Consider the following 20,415-nt stretch of genomic DNA (forward strand, 5'->3'; position numbering starts at 1 on the left):
TAATGTACAAGTTAGTAAATCGTAGCTATTTAAAAAAAAATAATGCGACTTTTATTTATTATATATTATTTTATTTTAGTTATTAAGGATTGAGACAATGAGACGAATGATACGCTTTTTAGTTTTATACCCCTCAATCATATTTCTCTGATATTTCGAAAAAAATAAAATAAACAAAATTGCCCCTTTTAACAAGATAATTTGTATAATTTGGCTTTGATCAAAAGTATAATAATAAATAATAGGGAAGCTCTAATCTTTCGACTAATTTAGTTCTTTGTATTATTATTAGTATGCTAATTTATTTATTTCCATAAAGCCAGTGCCGGCGTAAGGGCCACTGACACCCCGGGCGAAAATAATGTGGCGCCCACTTGAGGGAAGCAATTCTTCAAGTGTTGTAGTAGTTTTGAATTTTATTGGCGCCCCCAGACTTTGTCGCCCTGGGCCATCGACCCATCGCGCCCCCCATAAAAGTAAAAATTGGATTGGGAAAAAGTTAAACCAAAAAAGTATTTTTTTTTAAATGGCAGCTGTCTTTACTTATTTTGTACTGTTACTGTCATTAATGTCGGTGCGTCAAATCCAAAAATGTCAATGTCAAATCCACTGACACTGTAACACTGTCCTGTCAGTGAGTTTAATGATCAATCTATTTGGTTTTGGTGTTCTTTATTTATGAATATTTTTATGGAAATCTTCGAAAAATACGAGATACGAGTAAACAACTGAACTTCTTTTGTTAATACAAGTATTTTAGACGCAAATTTTCTCATAATGAATTACTTTAGTCTTAATAAATTGGTGACGACACTGGGTGTTCGAAGGTTTTTGGAGTTTCGAACGATGAAAACCAAAACAATAATCAATGCTGAAGGGAAAGATGTGATTAAAAAGAAAGTTTATGAAAATAGAATAACGCTGATAAGTCCAGATAATTCACTGAGTATTACGGACCTGAAGAATGCTCAGAATATATCCCTCAGACGCGATTTGAAACTGGTTAAAATTCAAGATACTGATGCAAAAACTAGACGACCAGTTTACAAGTGAGCAGTTATTTAATTCTATAAATAGTAACTAAATTAATCTTTTAACCTTCACATTTAACAAGTTCTTTAATATTTACAAACAATATGCTTTCAGACTAATGACAAGCTCTGAGTATCATGCAGAAGAGCTCTCTAAAAGGAAAGAAAAGCAGTTGGCTCGTCAGAATGCATCAATAAAAGGGGAGAAACTGTTGACCTTGTCTTCAAGGATAGGGGAACATGACCTGATGACTGGTATAAAGAAGATGCTGAAACTGGTAGAGAAACAGTATGAAGTGAAAGTGGTGATTGCTGGGGATGACGCTGAAGCAGCTATGAAATCTGTAAGCATTTAAAGTTACGATTTTTTTTGTTTCATGTGATAGAGGTACAAACTGGTATATGGATCGCCCAATGGTAAACAATTGACATTACTATACATATATGGACATTTACTAGTCTATAGAAGTTCCATATGTAATGTTGTCAGTACGCTTGGAAAAAGTCTGTACTTTTGGTAAACAGTGATCTTGTTTTTACTGAAGCAGTTCCATATGGTGTGGTGTGTCCTAAATACCTTTTTATTTTGTCCTAATTTTTTATGTAATGTGACAATCATCATTTTGATTTTGTGTTAATCTCTTCAACATATTCTAATGATCAATTTGATTATACAATTCTACCTTACCTTGGTTTGATGAGCAGGTATAATTAAACTTATAAAAATATTTATATTTTCAGGAAAAAATATACCAAACCATAGAGAACCAAGTGAGAAACATGAGCAGAATTGTGCAGAAGAGGGTCAAGGGTAACAGTTTAAGGTTTCAATTGTTACCTGTAAGGGATAGTAGCACTGAAGGTACTGGCAACACGGACTCTAGTCAAAATGACAATAAGGGGCCACTATGACTAGGAGCACTCATCCTTGTCATAGTCGTAACAAAATATGTTTTGTTAAAAAAATATTACTTTGAAAATATGGACTCTGAGTCACATAAAAAGTCTAAGAAACTAGATTCTGGAAACAGTGGAACTAATAGCATTTGATGTTTGTATTTCCTTTTTTATTAAGTGATTTTTGTGCAATTTGTAATTATTTACAATACAGATCATGTATTTTATAGGGGATTCAAAGTCAATTTAACTTGTTTTAGTAAACTTAAATCAAATTGACTGATAGTTTAAAATAGATCTTCTATTAAATAATGTAAATAAACCACACCTGTACTTAGTGATTTGATCACTTTTGTATATATTTTCTTCTTTTTAGTTTTAATGAAATAGTTTATGAAGCATGAGATTGTAATGTAAATAATTGTGTTTTGATTTGTTTAAATGAAACACTTTATGTAAATAAATGACAATTTTAATACAGCATCCACCTAGTCAGTCAGTTCAGTCACAGTAGCAGCATGTTCAAGCATATGGCAAACCAGTCTGAGGGCTGATGCTCACTTGCTTCCTCCGTCTGTACACATTACCCTCAGACAGATTTACCTGCTAATATACAAGTGTCCACTCTGAACATAGAACTACTTAAACTCTAAATACATACACTGTCTAACACAAGAAGATACATTCAACTAGTATGCTGACATAACTAAAATTCATAAATTAATGATTTATTTTTATCAGTTGGAGTTATCACAGATGTTTTAGAGATCGTTAATTCTTAAATGGTAGGAGATTTATTGGTAGCATATAGTACACATCTAAGACAATAATAAATTATTAAATGGATGGCTATTATGGCAAATGTCAATTTTTATTGCAACAAATAATTTAAGAATAATCAATTTTCCTTTCTATTTGAACGCTCATTTGCGTTAACGAATATCAGAATAAATCTAGAGAGCTAACTTTACTGTATAGGTACTATAATAATAACATCACTTAATTAACTATGGAGATACTCGGACAAAGAGAACGGAAAATTGGCTTATTGTCATAACATTTCTGGCACAAGAACATAGGTTTGTGAAGATTAAGCGTCACATTTACTAAACTACTGGATATGGCAATATTTATATAATACAAAAATCTTGTAATAACCATTAGCAAATCGATTAAGTAGACTTGTAAAAACCTATTGAAGTACAGTATACTTTGTGATCTATTGCTTGAAATACATTAAAAAGTATACTTAAAGTGGAACACTTGATTGTCGACATAATAATGTCGTTCCTAATCTAATTGACACTGCATAGGAAAGAATACTTAAAATATGAACGTTACATAATAATGAACACTAAAACATTGTACCTTACCACGTCGTCTTCAGTTACGAGCGATATGAACTCCGCCCTCGCTAGTTGGGAGTTGTGGACGAGTTGTTTAATGTCGTCGTCAGCGGTTGGTGACAACCGTGAGGTTTTACTGTGCGTAGACGACGTACGCGTATTGGTCGCGGCTGGCCGTCGAGAAGTCAGTGTTGAGTGTCCGGCCCCACGTGATTAGAGGCGATACGGTGCCCACCACGGGAGCAGCGCGTGCTACATTTCTTTTGGGGTCCAGCTCCTGATCCTGTAACAATACAAACTAGAGTTTAGAATACCTAGGGTTTGGTAAAACTTAACGTTTCATGATGAGAACATTTAATTTTCACTTGTTGACTACATATTATTATTTGGTGCAGTGCAGCACGGAGCAAATATTTGTCTGATCTGCAGATAGTTGCTCTGCTACTGGTTTGATTTTTTAAACTACTTGCAAGGTAAACTTAAAAATGCAGTAATTTAGCCACGGCACTAAAAGTTATGTAAACTTAATAGGAAGTCATTGAGTGAATGTTTATCTCTACATACTAGTTAGTAACAAGTTTCCGTTGTTGGACTCATTGTTTTTGTTGTCGCGCAATGTTATGACTATAAGCCCTTAGCGTGGCTTGAAACTAGTCTTTTATCTGGTTAAACTGTTACGTGACTAAGCATTAAAACATAATTAGTTTGATATGTTTTTTGAGAGTTATAACAAAAATTATAGATCTACTTCAAGTACCCACGAATGTACCCCTAAATATCTAAACGCTCACCATAAATGAGATTAAACCAATTTCTCTCCAATGTCTTAATGATCTACAAGCATGACATGGCGACATTTTTACCAAACAATTACTTACGTTTAAAATTATTAATCGAGAAATTATTGAAATAGTGTTTGGAGCTAATCTTGTAGCTGAGTAGTCGTACTCGTAGATCTTAATACATGCAATTAAATTTAACATCACAGGCAATACCTTGTTAATGATTAATTATGTCACAATGATTTATAATTATAGCATACCCAAGTAGCATTCTTAGTTAATGGTAGAGAACCAAGCGAGATCATTCAATTCCATTATAAGATTATAACCGCGTTAACCGCTCAGGATGATGATGAAATTGAGTCAATTAAAGTATTGCAGTTAGTTACTGATCGATTAGTGAACATGCTGGAAGCATTAATATGAGGGTTAGTTACTCACTGCTTTCGTATTCTCTTTGTATTACGGATATTTTTTCAGTTTATTGAAAGCTTAAAAAAGCTTTGGATTAGGTAGGTAATTTATGGCGTATTGCCATAATATAGGTAAGCTAACTTGGTTGTTTATTTTTTTGATTATGCTTTATTTACAACTTTAGTACGGTAATTTAGCAACATAGAGATTGTTTTAGTTCTTCTTATTGAATATTTGAATTGCAACTAAGAGAATAAGTGAGCAGCGAAGGACAGACACACCATGTTACCCATGAGAGAGGATCGCCGTCGGCCCGAGCGCCGCTTGCGCCGGCACCAACAACGGCGGCCCCGAGCTCGTGCGCGCCCGTACCCGCGGCTCCGCGTGCGGCCCCGCGCCCCGCCCCGCGCCCCCGCCGCGCGCCCCGCTAACCCAGCGCTGCCTACCGACGCTGGTGCTGCAGTCACGGTCGACACAACCCTCGTCACTGACACCCCCTGCTCCGCTGATCTGTCTGCTATGATGTGAGCCTCCGTGTCTTCCAGTGGCGACTCCGAACTGTTGGTGACACAATGGTAAGTAAATATACACAATCAAAATGATAAACATAGCATAACAATTTTTGATACAAAATCATATTTTCACGTTAAAGAACCGCATCAAAATTGGTCCATCCGTTCACGAGTTGCGATGCCACAGACAGACTATACAGGCATCATTAAACTAAATATTGGGGTTTAAAAATACTTGATGAAAACTTACTTGGTACTAATGGAGCAGTATTCACTGAGCTGTCCCCACGTGCAACCATTGTTACAGCATTCGTCAGCTATACCATTCTCCACTTGTCTTCTTCTTCTCACCACTGAGCCAGGTTGTTCCACTACTGAAAATATGAAAATAAACATATATACATAATTGGAACTGCAAATAGCTAAAGATAATACTGAGACTACATGGTAACAAAAAGCAATAATTAAAAGAGAAGACGTTGAAGAATAGCCCAGTTCCAACAAATGTAATGAATAAGAATAATAAAGCCATTTATTTATTCCATATCTCCAATGTACATTTCAAATTTGTTAGTAGTTTGTTTGTTAGTATGTTTTCCTTAGAGTATGTTAATAGTATTAGTATTCTTCGAGATATGGACCCCTTTCTGGGTAAAGGCCTCCTCCAGCTTCTATCAGGCATCAGCCCTACTGGGCCCCATCTGTGGTGGTCTGGCTCTTTGAGGCGCGCGCGGAACGCGACGCGCCGTACGCACGGGTCTGGTTCTGGTCGGGCGGCGAGCTACCCTTGCTCGCCGTCCGCAGACCCGCACTTACGGTGGCCGGAGATCGTCACGCGATCCCCGACGCCCGGAGTGTCTTCTGCGGCGGCTGGGGCGTGAGGAGGATCGTTCCCTCACGCGCTCCGCCTCCTCCTTAGCTAGCATGACTGCTTCGCAGAAGGAGGAGACGGCGTCCCATTCCCTCTCGCTCCGCATCATGGCCTGAACCAAAGCCGGACGCGAGAGGTCACCGTCGCCGATCACATCCCTAAGGACACGGCGGTGCTCAGCCCATGCAGGGCACACCGCTACTGTATGCTCCACCGTGTCCTCCGGGTGATCCACGCAATGCCGACACCCGGGCGTTTCCTCCCGCCGAATCCGAAACAGGAACCTACCGAAACTAACCAATTGTCCCCTGCCACCTGTATAACATCATCAGCCCACCTTCGCTTTGGTCTACCAACATTTCTTTTTCCCCCTGGTCCTTTCCATCTTGTGGTCTCTATAGTCCATCTTTTGTCTGTGTAGCGAGAGATGTGTCCTGCCCACTTCCATTTTAGTGTAAGTGCGTGTTCGAGAGCGTCAGTGATTTTTGTTTTTTTCCTGATAATTTCGTTTTTCACTTTGTGTCTTTTCTTTATCTTCAGCATACTCCTCTCCATTGCTGTTTGGGTACATTTGATCTTCAGTTTTACTTTATTTGTGAACACCCAAGTTTGACACGCGTAAAGTAGGCATGGTAAGAGACACGTGTCGAACACAGTTTTTTTCAGGTGCAACCCATAATCGACTTTTAGGATTTCTTTTTGAGACCAGAATTTTTTCCAAGTCATGTTAATTCTCCTGGTTATTTCTTCTTCATTGTTGGATTTGTTGAAAGACACTTGTTTTCCCAGATATAAGTACTTTTGAGTATATTCTATGCTATTTCCTTTAACTGTAATGGGTCGCTCTTGACTGTTAGTCATTATTTTAGTTTTAGTTAGATTCATTTCAAGGCCAATTTTCGAGCTTTCGTGAGCAATTTAAATGGGACAAGCCCGCCACAACCTCCCATACCGCTGCAACTCCTGTAAGCCAGGATCTACAGTAGATACAAACATGAAAACACCGGAACACTGAAGTCCGGCGCGTCCCAGGGAAATGAATGACTGTCTTGGATCCCGCAACGAAACAAATCAGAAGATGTTATTAGAGGAGAAGAAAAGAAAACGATAGTTTCCACTTCCCTCGGTGAATTTAATGCAGGAGACAGGATGACTTAAGCCTTAAGGCACAAAAGAGACTGCAGAACTGGGAGAAGCCCAGTCGCCAAGCACCACGGAAATTTTACTTAAGACTAAAATATTAAATGCTAATACTAAATGGGTCCTATGCGTGAGCTGTTATACTTGCTTCCAATAATAGGTATGGCAAAAACGCCTAAACGCACGGAAATTTGCTCGAGACTCCACAAGGTCCGTGTAATAAACTACACCTGATGAAACAATTAAATTATCCAACATAGTGTCACGCTCAGATTGCCAGAGACCACACTCCCAGAGTATGTGATGGGCGGATTGCTCATGTTGCAACTCCGCTGTCGAACATTGGCACCATGGTGAATCAACGAGTTTAAATGAGAACAATTTGCTTTTAAAGTTGCCATGGCCAGTAAGAAATTGGGCAACACAGTGATCCACCTCCAACCATGTCCTCTCCAGACGCTCATGCACGGATGGAAAGAATTGATAGAGGTGGCGGCCCTTGGTAGAAGATTCCCATCTACACTGCCACTCAGTCAGAAGTTCATCCCAGACGTCCGTTAAAGGCTTGAGCAATCTATCAATTTTGCTTCGATCACGTTGTGCTAGAAAGTTTGCGGAAAAGTTAGGTCTCGCATTATAGTACATGGCAGCACGTCGCTGCACCTCAAGATCGACTGGAAGTAGTCCCGCGAGCACAGGTAGGGCCTCTGTGCTAACCGTCCTATAAGCCTTACACAGAAAGATCAAGGCTAGACGCTGACCTTGGAGAAGCTTTCGCCGTACCGCGCCTATTGTGGCCCTATCAGCCCACACTGGTGCCCCGTAGCACACGCATCCCAGGTAGGTTGCTCCGTAGATGGTTCTGAGCGTAAGAAAAGAGAGACCCCAGGTAGCCCTCGAAATTCGCGTGAGCGCATAGAAATTGTTTTTGGCTTTCTCACTAATAGTCTTAATATGTTCAATAAAAGAAAAGTTTTTTTCTAGGACTAGACCGAGATAGCAAACCGACTCCTTACGTTTGACGGGAACGTTATTGAATTTAATAGACGGCCATGATTTCAAATTTCCTTTAAGCAATAATTGATAGGTTTTATGGGGTGCAAAAGTTAATCGATTACGTTCGCCCCATCGCGAGATCCTACTGAGGCAGTCCTTAGCTAAATTCTCTAGTCCGGCTCGAGTATTTGATTGTATTAACAAAAGGCCATCATCCGCATATCCAGTCAACGTACAACCAGAAGGAAGGGGGGTCGCGAGCAAGTCATCAAACCCTAAATTCCACAGATACGGGCCAATAACCGAGCCCTGAGGACATCCCATTGACAACGACTTCGACCGAGAAAAATTACCAAGTTTCAGTTTTACAGAACCATGAAGAAAATAAGTGTATAATAGTTTGTATATGTTACTAAAGCAACCACGACCCTTCAGTTTAAGGAGTAGCATTGGCCACCACGCGTTATCAAAGGCACCGGAAATGTCTAGAAAAATGCCTACTACATATTTGTGCTCAGACGAAGTCACTATGGTTCGGACAGAGAGAGCTGCGTCTACAGTAGATTTACCCACAGTAAAACCAAATTGATTATTGTGAAATTTCGGTCCACCGGGCAGCAAACGAGGAACGATAAGCCGCTCAAGAAGTTTTCCTAATGATGGTAAAAGCGTAATAGGCCGGTATGACTTAGGGTCATCGGGTGGTTTATTTCCATTCTTAGGTATTATGCGAATGAATCCACGTCGCCATATACGAGGAAAGACGCCCTCCGCTATACAACGATTAAAGACAGACAGGATCGCGTCAGCCGCAGATTTGCACGCTTCTATTATCATTTTATTTGAAACTTTATCCTCACCAGACGATTTATTCATAGGCAACGTTTTAATAACAGTTATGAGCTCATTGATGGAAGGTAGATCAGACACCGGTGAATTGGGTGGTATAGCCGCCCACGACCTAATCTGTTGATGATAATCGCTATCTGTCTCGGATACATCGTCAGGGATGAGTTCATCGAGTAGAACTTCCGTTGTCTCCTCAATACCAGTGGTGTGAACATTGTTGACTTTTATGTTCTGTACGAACGCCAGATCGACGGATCTATTGGCTTTGAACTCATGGTACAGAGGCGACCACGGACCCTCGCTTTCCAGCCTCTGCACTACTCTCCGCAACAGGTTACCCTTAGCTTTCTCCACTGAAGCCCTATAACGTGACCTGGCAACTCTAAACGCAATCAATGCTTCATCAAATGCAAAACCAGTAACTTTACGTTTTTTTAGTCTATTTAATTGTTTGCGCGCTTTACGAAAACATTTACGTTGTTCGACTAGATAATTATTCCACCAGTCACATCTGCGCGTACTGGTCAAGGATCCCCGACCAAACGCAATGTCGGCACAGTAAGTAAAAGTATCCGACATGATTTCAGCACCTTCTTCTGCCGAAAGGTCTTTGCGAGTGAAGTCTGTGGCCTGAGATGCAAATAATAAGCTAAAGAAGTTCCAGTCCGCGCCCTTAGTTTTATATCTAAAGCCACTACTGCAAAGCGTTGGACCCCGGGGTAATCCCGAGACAAATTCGTACACGATCAGGCGATGGTCACTACATGACGCATCCGGTAGGACACGCCACCTATCCAAGCTAACGTCCGAACTAGAAAGTGTGACGTCAATACAAGATTCGCCCATTTGGCTGCAAAAAGTAGGTGGTGCATCAGGGGTGTTATGTATGGAGAGATTCATTTCGGCAATGAATTCTTCAACGGCACAACGCCGCTCCATGTCAGTAGCCCTAACTTTGCCATACCATAAGGATGAAGACGCATTAACGTCGGCGCCAATTATAATTTTGGAGCCCGCAAGCGACTGCAAGACGTGACGGAGGTGATGAATGTGAGGAGTAACTGAGTCAGAATATTGAAAGTAACAGCTCACAGCGTAAAGTTTAAAGTTTTCTGAGGCAATCTCCGCCACGGCACAGTGTGACGTCATTTAAATTAGTTATAGATGTTACGAACGATGTTATAGGTCTTTCGTGAGCAAGTGTTCTCATCATTTCTTCAATGTCTTTTGGAGTCTCAGCTATTATAGCTATATCATCAGCAAATCTTAAGTGGTTTAAATATTTCCCGTTTACTAGGAGTCCTTTGTTTACCCAGTTTAGCTTCTGGAATATGTTTTCGAGCACCGCTATGAAAAGTTTCGGTGACAGCGGGTCTCCCTGCCTGACACCTCTTTCTATTTTAATTTCATCTCCTCTGGTCTCAAGTCTAATTTTGCTTGTACTATTTGAATAAATGTGTTTTAAGATGTTGATGTATTTTTGGTGGACATTTGAATATTGCAGTGCATTCCAGATTGAGCAGTGGCTGATGCTATCAAATGCTTTGCTATAGTCAATGAAGGCCACATATAGGGGTCTATTGTATTCTTGGTGCTTTTCTATTATTTGTTCTAGCGTGTGTACGTGGTCCATTGTGCTATAACCTGATCTAAACCCTGCTTGCTCTTTCGGCTGCTTGTCGTCAATATTTTGAGATATTCTTCTTAGCATTATTGATGAGAATAACTTGTATATGCTTGGTAATAGGCTTATAGGTCTGTAGTTTCCTACATCTAAGGGATTTCCTTTTTTATAGAGTAGAATTATGTCGGATGAGCGCCATTGTTTTGGAACCATTTCCGTATCCATTACTAAATTAAACAGTCTTGTCAAGTGGTGGATTAGAATGGGTGCACCCGTTTTGAGAACTTCATTGCAGATTCCATCCGGACCGGGACTTTTTTCTGATTTTAACTGTTTAATGTGTTCATAAACTTCTGAATCTTGAATTGGTTTAATGTCTTCGCAATAGTTGCTAGTATGTATTTCTATTTCGTTATTGTTCCTTTTCCTATACAAATCCTTATAAAAATTTGTTGCATGGTTTAAGACATCTTTTCTTGAATTCGTTGTCTCTGTCTTTTGCTCTAGTTTGTGAATCCATGTTTTGTGTGTTGACAGCTCCTTGTATGCTCTTTTTGTACTTCTAAAAAGTTTTATGTTTCTTGTGATAATGTTATGTCTATAGTTGTTGTAGTCCTTTCTGATAGATTTTTTTGTTTCTTTGTATATTCTACTCAATTCAGATTTTATATCTTTTGTTTTGTTTTTAATATGTATTAATTCTGTGCGCCTTTTTATTAGTTGAACCGTGTCATGACTGAATATTCTATGGCCTTCTACTTGATCCGTATTCCTCAACTTCGAACTTTCCAGTATGCTCTTTTCTAGGTGGTTGTAATATGTCTGGCTATCATTAACGTCCAATTGTATAGATCCTAATTTTGTTTGTAACTTTGTTCTGTAGTCTTCAATTTCTTTTTCCGTCTTTGGGACCTTAAGTGGTGTTTTAAAGTTATTTCTACTCTTACGTGTGTGGCCTAGAAGTACTGAGGCCCTCATTAGTCTATGATCAGATGGAAATTGTACGTTACTCAGTATTTCTATGTTTCTTATTAGCTTGGGACTGTTTGTCATTATATAATCAATTTCATTTTTAGTTTTTAGATCGGGTGATATCCAAGTCCATCTGCGGTTTTGCTTTTTCTTGAAAAATGTGTTCATTATAGACAGTTTGTGTTGGAAAGCGTAAGTAATAAGACGGTCACCTCGTTCGTTTCGCCTTCCGTAACCATATTGGCCTAGAGTTGGGTAGTGATCTGCTTCTGAGATTCCTATCTTTGCGTTAAAGTCTCCCATTACTATTACTTTATCATCAGTTAGTTCATGTGCAGATTCCATTTCATTGTAGAATTGTTCAATTTCATCATCTGATGATTTCTCAGTGGGTGCATATGCTTGAATTAATGACAATGAAAATCTTTCAAATTTTAACTGTAGAAGTGCTACTCTTTCCGATATTCCTAAGAAGTTATTTATATTTTTCTTATACTTTTTCTTTATTAGAAAGCCTACTCCATAAAGACCTTTCGTCTGACCTATGTAGCAGAAAATGTAGTCTTGGTGTTCTTCGATATTGCATCCCATTCTTCTTACTTCTGAGAGTCCTACAATATCGCAGTTGATATTTCTTAAGGCGTGGGTGAGTTCAAGATATCTTTCCGTTGATGATAATGATCTTACGTTAAATGTGCATACTTTTAGATTTGGCTCTTTTTTAAATTTTATATTATTGTTCTGTGGATGGTAGTAGTCTAATTCCCCACGAGGACCAGTCGGCTTGGGGAATGTTTTATTTTCGATTTTGTTTAGTATTTCCTTGGTTGTTGGTTTTTTCCGGCGGCTGATGATTTTATCCTATGCTTTCTGCTCAGGTGGGTGAGAACCGAAAGGAAGGGAGTTGCTCCTATTTAATGAATAAGAAAGAATGGGATATTTATTGATCGACCGTTATATTGGTCTACCTTGTCTAAAAAGTCACAAAGATACTTTTTATAATACAAAGTTTAGAATAACATATGGTCGAGAGATTCGTTTTTGACTTTATAAAGTTATCAATGAATGGTATGGAGTACGAGCTGACGTAGAAAAAAATATCAATAAATGAAATAAAACTTGTGTTAATGAATTACGCAAAGTTCATGTTCATTACAGAGTACGTTATATTTTTATATTTTAGATTTAATTATATGTGACCTTTCGTAATTTGTTATTGAATAAGTTGTAAGTTGTAAGCAATTGCGATAAAATATGTTGCTTTCCGGATATCGTACTTAGGCTGTGTGTATAAGGTCGTTATTATTGTTTTACGAGTTTAACAACTTATTATTTTTGTTAAGTAATATTAATGTGTTTTTAAATTACAACAGTAACTCGAGTATTGGGTATTAAAGTTGCTTGTTTTGATAGTTTTTCTGATAGGTATACTTAGGCGTGGTCACTCAATGGCATTCGTTTTGTGATAAGATATTAATAAATATTTTTATTCATAAGTTACACTACCAGAGCGTGTTTTTTGTATGTAGTACGAGTGATTTTATTGTATCAATTTACTGTTTTAGCATTTATTGTTACTTATCTGAAAATAATAATGACTATATATTAAGTGATTCGCAAGTTATAAGGTGTAGAGGGAGGTGAAGCGGGTACAAAAATATTAAAGAGTATGTAGGTACCTGTAGGTGTGTCCCAAGGACTGTTGTAAGCGTGGCAGACTCTGCTCATGATCTCGCTGAGCTGTCGACCACAAAACTTGACCACAGGCGAGGTGGCTGCATCTGTTCTGCTTTTCAGTAGCACTGCCGCCGCCAACATGGCCAACTGAAGAGCTTTGTTTAATAGCATATTTGCTTATCTGGAAATAAAGAAAAATAACTTTAAGATGACTATCCTCAAGTCTAACCTCAAGAGTGAATGTGTAATTCGAGCAGGCTTTCTCCTTTTATATATCGTGGGGTAAACATGTAACTTGACACCAGCACCGCCCATTTGATACCAGATACGTATCCCTCAATACTTTTCATTTCCTAAGTGCATTACTGACTGACTCCGCGTGAAATGCACATTTATCAATCCACATTAGGAAATAATATGTAGATTGGAAGTGCGATAACTCGGTACTCGCAAATGTTACGTGAAATTAATAAGTGCTATGTTTGTGTAGACGCGTGGTAAAGTTCAAATCGTTATGTATAATACCTACATAATTATAGGTTTAATAACAATTAATTAATTTCACGATGTTTACTAATGATGTAGTAAATTATCGTTATTATCTTTTTTTCTTTCTGGACTTGTCAACCTCGGTACTTATACAGTTAAGTGATTTTATGTAAGCATCTTGTGAACTTTCAATGTTCATATCAGTACATAAGTAATATTTATTTGGTAACTGATAATCAAACAAAATCTTCAACTATACTCAATTGCACACAAGAGGCATAGGCGGTATGCTCGTGTTCCAATAAAATATATTGCTGAAAGGCTCACGGGACTGACTAATTAAGTTTGCTTATGTAAAATGACAATGAATTCGATCAAACATTTGGGCAATACAGTGATGTTATAAGTTGCTGGACTGTGTATTGGTGTAGGTCTTTAGCGGTAATACAAAATATTTTGCTTATGCATACAGCATTGAAACAAAACCGAGTAATGATGATGATTTCACTTCACCTTCCCCGTTCATAAAAATGCAAATCAGCGACTTCCTCTTATAAATTGCTGTTCCGAGAGTAATCCAGGGTGGGTGCCACATTACGCCGCTTTGTCCTCATCGTAGTGTAATGAATGTTTGTACATATAACGCATCGAGGACAAGTTCTATTTATAGCGGCTTAGAGGCTGGTACTTGCGTACTGGCAACGTGAGAGTTAAGCACGGTGTGCCACCTACCCAGTCGGTATTAGTAGACGCAGTGCAACCACTTAACCAAATCTACATACATGTGCACTAGTGCATGTATCTGCTACTCACACACGTGAGATGCTTACTCGGCTACGTCCATCTGCACTCAATTGCTCTCCATATCTGTTTGTGGCGACACCAAAGTAGAGCGCTCGACGTAAATAAAAAATGCATTGAGAATTGCATGTTTTCTGATATCAAATCATACGTCAACCAAATGGCTTTCTTTATAATACAATATTAATTTGTATAAAACAATTATAATAAAAAAGGATGTTAGAGATAAATAAATCTTACGAACTGTTGGCTGCAAAGTAAAGGTTCTGGCCACATAAAGGTTGATACTGTTGTGGTCTCCGCAGCTGCACTTAAACTTCTTTCAATTAGTGATTAAGGATCAGATAATGTAACGACATGATAGTTGTTTAGAACACAATACTCGGCGGCTGTCGCCGGTCACTCGTAGGGCGCGTGCACCGTGCGCCCGCGCCGCCGCGCCGCGATCGACCGCGGGCGCAGCACACCGCGCGTCGCCGCGGACCGCACGACGAGCCTCGTGCTCGCGCACTCGATTGAATAATTACGTGAATCTCCGATTGTATCTGTAGCCTTGCTCCTGCTTTAATGTTGTTCTATAACTGGCTATTTTTGCTGACGCGCCGTTAGCCTGTTAGTATTGAGTCACTCGTTAGTGCTCGGCAGGGGTCTAAATCTCCCAACTGAAGATTCATTTATCTGAATTAATTTATCGAGCGTTAGACATTACGCTTGGCGTTGCTTTATCGTTGAGTTTGAGATACAAAGGTTGTGAACTAGGTAAGGTCATGTATGTATATAAAAGAGAGATTGGATTAGTTAACTAAGCAAAATTATGTTTATTCTAGAGGTAGAGTAAGTAATTACTTAATTAATTAATAAATTTATTTACTTAGAGAGGTAATACACAGTAATAGCAACTATAAAGTAACCAGATGCAATTAGACAAGAGTTGTTATGACGAAGTCTTCCTTTTAGACACCTTACAAAGATTTAGTTTTTTTTAGCATCTATGTTTTCTGTTGTTGAATTTTATTATTGTTCAGGAAGGATATTGACACGTACCCCATTCCTAGGTTATGCAGGAAAAGTCAAATATGGACTTCGGGATATAAAAAAATATTCTTAACGAAGCAAGTTTAAAAGACCAGATAATAATACAATAATAAATTGTTATTATTATTGCATTACAGCATGGGTTTGCGGTTAAAAATAAAATGTTTAAGCTTTTATTAGTAATGTTTAAAATAACTATATTTATATTTAGTAAGAAATGTGTTGATAAAGTATTTTTAATAAACCGACTTCACTAAAAAAGTTAAAAATAACTTTAATTTCGGAAGTCGGTGTTTCTCGGTATTATTTGTTTGTTACACCGACTTCCGAAATTAAAGTTATTTTTAACTTTTTTAGTGAAGTCGGTTTATTTTTTTGTAAAAAGTATTTTATTTCACACTTTTTAGTTGCGATACTCAGTATCGCAACTAAAAAAGTCGGTTAAAATTCTCTATCTCAATAACTACTTTATTTATTTGTATTGTCACAGTCACTTAATTAACTTTATTGTGATTTCTATGTGAGTATGAAGTTCCATTGGTCATTTCTGGTCTTCTTCATCAGTTCCACCTCTTCAAAGGTTACTTTTTGACTGTAAATGCTTCAATTCTAGATGAATATACCAAAATCACTATATAGTTCCCTATAATATTTGAGGAGTTCCCTCGATTTCTCTAAGATTCCATCATCAGATCCTAACTTGGTGACAATGGGACTACCTCAGAACTATCTACTTTCGAACAACAAAAGAATTTTGAAAATCCGTCGACAATTGACGGAGTATAACTTTATTGTGATTTCTATGTGAGTATGAAGTTCCATTGGCCATTTCTGGTCTTCTTCATCAGTTCCACCTCTTCAAAGGTTACTTTTTGACTGTAAATGCTTCAATTCTAGATGAATATACCAAAATCACTATGTAGTTCCCTATAATATTTGAGGAATTCCCTCGATTTCTCTAAGATCCCATCATCAGATCCTAACTTGGTGACAATGGGACCACCTCAGTACTATCTACTTACGAACAAAAAAATAATTTTGAAAATCCGTCGACAATTGACGGAGTATTCGATGAACAAACATACAAAAAAAAAAAAAAACATACAAACAGCCGAACATAGTACCTCCTCCTTTTTGTGAAGTCGGTAATCAAATTAGGCCAACTTGTATGAATGGATCTCTCTATTTCATTCATACAAAATGCGCAGAATAGGTCTATGACCGGTTTTCTTTCAAATTAACTCAGAACGATTGGAAACTGCGATGCCTATGAACAGTCAAAAGTTATTACAATTTAATTGTAGACATAAACTCGAGGTGCAATACCTCGCAAACGCCAAGCATTTGAAAGTAAGCATTTGCCGTATTATTGGTCGTAATTATTAGAATCATGTTTTCCAAATGAAACTCCATAAATGTTTCCTCGTACATCCTCCTAATTCCAATCTTAGTTATTTAGGTAAATAGAGATACTTTTTAAGTATAATTATCTAAATTGCCTACTTAACTGTGTACTAATAAGGTCCACTGTCCTAGTTACGCTTAGAAAGCCCCCAATCATCCATTTATGGAAGGAAAACACCAGAAGCATCTGGTTCAGGTATTAGTTTTTTTACATTGTAAACATCTCTACTTTCGGTCTCTTAGCAACAAGACACGGTAGACGCTGCCACATGGGGCAGACGATAGGTAACAAAAGATAATTTAAGAGTTTGCGGGGTCAAGTGTATTGTCGGCTTGCCCAATTGGTGAGTCGAGTCGGTCACTGGCTTTACACCGAACCGGACACCTTTTCATAGACTATAAACACCAACGAGGTGCTGTTATTTTATTTATTTCAATTAGGATTACCTAACCGATACTTAATATAAGTAATACAGCCTATAAGCAGTAAACTTTAAGACTTTAATGTGGTATAAATAATAGGCGAACCTATACTTAAAGAATTAAGTACCTAATTGCAATTAATTCAGCTAAGTACTTCCAGGTAGCGTATTATGTAAATTGCTTAGACCTATATATGAATTTTCAATGGATGGAGTAAAGCAGTCGTATTTTTCAATGTTTACGGCACAGCGGTGCATCGATCGTGTATCGTGCTCTGACAACTTCAGTCACGTTCCACCACAATATAATTACAATGATTGCCCGTAGCCATTGTACTCGCAGCTACACGTCGGAGCCTAATGGTAGTAGCGTCGTACAAGAGTCATTAGATGGGGTGGCGTAGTGTGTAGTGTGTACACATGACAAGGTCTGTAGTGACCGCTTTCGACCTCAATTTAAACGTTGACCTGGTAAAGTTCAAACACCTAGATGGCCGCAGCAAATACACTTTCATACAACAATACGTTTGTCGGTAGCCATTTTTGTTTGTATGAATTTGATCTTGATATTGAACTGCGTAATCGATCAATCGGACGTTCCTCTTTAAACATTTCACAAATTTCTATACTCCTAAAGGATAGATCGTAAAAACTAAGTTATGTGTCTGAGCGGCGGGCGTGGGCGACGGACAGCAGTAAAAACCCTGGCGGTAAACGTGAAACTCGCTGGATTCGTCCACTTCTTAGAATTCCTATAGCGAATGGTTTCTAATTGTAACTACCTTACGACTTGCGAGGCGAGATGTATAAGCATGTAATTAAAACGGTACGTTTCAGAGTTATCGTTATGCTGAGATAAGTTTTAATAGAATCCGCATCGCGTGTGTGTCCATAAAACTTTAACTTTTATTAATTAACCAGACATTACATTACTTATTTATTAAAACAAAACTTGACTGATGTTTATTCGTTACTACATTTATGATATCGTATCTGGGTTTTTTATATAGAAGCTGAGTTGGTGGGATTTCAGATAATAGAAAAATTCCAGTTCCAAGTTACATAAGATTATATAGATATGTATTTAGTTGTTGTCTGAAATATTTGTGTAGATATACGAAATGTGTGAATGAACTCTTCTTTTGCTTTCTGTGCTAAATATAACATGATTAAGTTGGCTACGACAAATCTAAAGATAAATACAAAGATAGTATTTACAAAAATATTTTGGGCAAGAGTAAATTATGTAGAGTATTTGCAGTTCGAATTCAATTCTAAGATACTCTGCAATTTGAGACGTTGCGCCGTCTCTAAATATTTGGGAGGCATACAGATGTTGATGCTGATTGTACAGCGAAATGATAAAAGATTATATGTACCTGGGTACCTACAGACGTACATATACCTGTACTAGGTGCGAAAGATATGCAATGTGTATTACAATAGACTGAATGGACTAGAATAATCTTGTTACTCTAACATCCTCATATTATGTTAATTAATACAAATCAAATGATAAAAGTTACGTATGATTGCTGTTTGTGGTGTTAAACTCATATTGTTCAATAGTCAACTGCCAAAGTTATGTACGTAGGTAAGGTACCTATGTTTGTACATGATGTGTATTGGTTATTTATATTATTTTAGATAGTTTAATAAATCAACAAACAACGAAATAGATAGAAATAAGTTTATAGATACAGTACTATAAACACTTTCTGACATTAACCGCAAAATTTAAGTAATATATTCGTATAATATATAAAATTAAACGATGTATCAAATGAAATAAGGATAGATATCAATTACATGTTTTGTAAAAAATAGCAATTAAATATTTCAAAACTTCACGCTTAGGTAGATATAACAAGTTGCAATAAATGGACATATAATATCCGCAATATCTATAAAATATTGTTTTATGCATGCGTTACGATGCTAACTTGTACTTGTTCTAAGTCTAGTTTTCTAAATATATCTTACCGACATGAATTAATATAAATTAATATTTATGATGAAAGGAATGATTGAATAAATAAATCACAAAGAAAATTAAATGCGGCTGTGTCAAAGAAACATTGTATGTTTAGTGTATAAACTTTCATGATTAGTTACATTGGCAGTTATTAACAGTCATACTAACATTGTAAGTTTTATTAACATCATCTACTAAAAACTTCAAAGCAGCCAAGTTAAATTAACACATTGTAAGGGAACAGTATTTTATGCTACGGTTTAGTGTGAAGTAAATATAAAACAATGACTTACTTTGTAAGGTAGATCCTATGTGGTGAGCACCTGAGAGTGTTCTGTTTTTGTTTACAGAGTAGAGCAGTATTGTGTCACGTTTACGGCGTGGTCGGTGGCGCCGGGATCGCTTGCCGCGGTAACTGGTGCGAGGTGCGAGAAGGTCGCAGAGTGCACTACGCGCGTCGTGCACCGGCGCCGCTGTGGTCGCGCTGGCGAGTCGCCGCGTGCGCCGCGCGCGCTTATTATACGCAGACGGTGATGGGCGGCGCGCGCGCACCCGCCACGCCCCGCGCCACGCCGCGCTCCGCCCGCCCGCGCACAACTCACCCCTGATTCCGCTATAAAAACATTTATGACCTCTCTCTAAAGTGATGACTCCAAGTCATTGACCAAGTGCAGGCATCTTGTTTGATGGTTATGTACCCGAGCCCTGCCTTGTTTTCGTTTGATGCTAAATTAGAACACTGCATTGTATGAATGCTTACAGTTGTGGCATTTCACGAGAGTAAAAGTAGATACCGTCAGACACGAAGATAGCTCGTTTGTTTACTTTTTTTTTGTCCAAAGACTTGTATGAATAATTCTTTAACTCTTATTTTTCAGTTATCTTGAAAGTCAAATTAATTTTGCTATGACACACGTAGACGTAGAGCAGTTACCTAATGCACATTAATCCCGAACGTGATTTTTCTGAGAGCACTACAATCAACAACGGTCAGACAGGAAATACACTGTGTTTACGAGTTACGGCTATCTCGTACTCGACGTTCAAGAGCACGTGATTATTGTTTATTTTGAGTAAGTACTCACTACTTTATTATTGATCCTATCTTCTGTAAGTATGTAGGTACGTACGAAGAAGGTGTGTCTACTTAAAAAGTTTACCTACTTTATGTTTACCAG

The 20,415-nt window shown here is 38.0% G+C and overlaps 2 protein-coding genes across 6 annotated transcripts; one reads left to right on the forward strand and one right to left on the reverse strand.

The window, feature by feature from the left end:
- Nucleotides 1-621: 621 nt before the first annotated feature.
- Nucleotides 622-2,790, forward strand: LOC118263923 (uncharacterized). The gene is made up of 3 exons (XM_035576161.2): nt 622-1,049; nt 1,147-1,375; nt 1,773-2,790. Exons 1-3 carry the CDS (start codon nt 778-780, stop codon nt 1,941-1,943), a joined length of 672 nt encoding a protein of 223 aa, XP_035432054.2. The 5' UTR covers nt 622-777; the 3' UTR covers nt 1,944-2,790.
- Nucleotides 2,379-20,166, reverse strand: LOC118263924 (uncharacterized). 5 transcript variants are annotated; one of them, XM_050705376.1, is made up of 5 exons: nt 19,531-20,166; nt 13,114-13,292; nt 5,233-5,356; nt 4,760-5,028; nt 2,379-3,557 (listed from the first exon to the last, which is right to left on the reverse strand). In XM_050705376.1, exons 2-5 carry the CDS (start codon nt 13,280-13,282, stop codon nt 3,460-3,462), a joined length of 660 nt encoding a protein of 219 aa, XP_050561333.1. In that variant the 5' UTR covers nt 13,283-13,292; nt 19,531-20,166; the 3' UTR covers nt 2,379-3,459. The 5 variants fall into 5 exon arrangements, with proteins under 5 accessions (XP_050561333.1, XP_050561336.1, XP_035432056.2 ...); XM_050705379.1 differs by having other exon boundaries at nt 4,843-5,028; nt 19,531-19,830; XM_035576163.2 differs by having other exon boundaries at nt 4,917-5,028; nt 19,531-19,803.
- Between the last annotated feature and the right edge of the window lie 249 nt (nt 20,167-20,415).

This window comes from Spodoptera frugiperda, chromosome 27, assembly GCF_023101765.2.
Source record: "Spodoptera frugiperda isolate SF20-4 chromosome 27, AGI-APGP_CSIRO_Sfru_2.0, whole genome shotgun sequence".
NCBI classification, from domain to species: Eukaryota; Metazoa; Arthropoda; class Insecta; order Lepidoptera; family Noctuidae; genus Spodoptera; species Spodoptera frugiperda.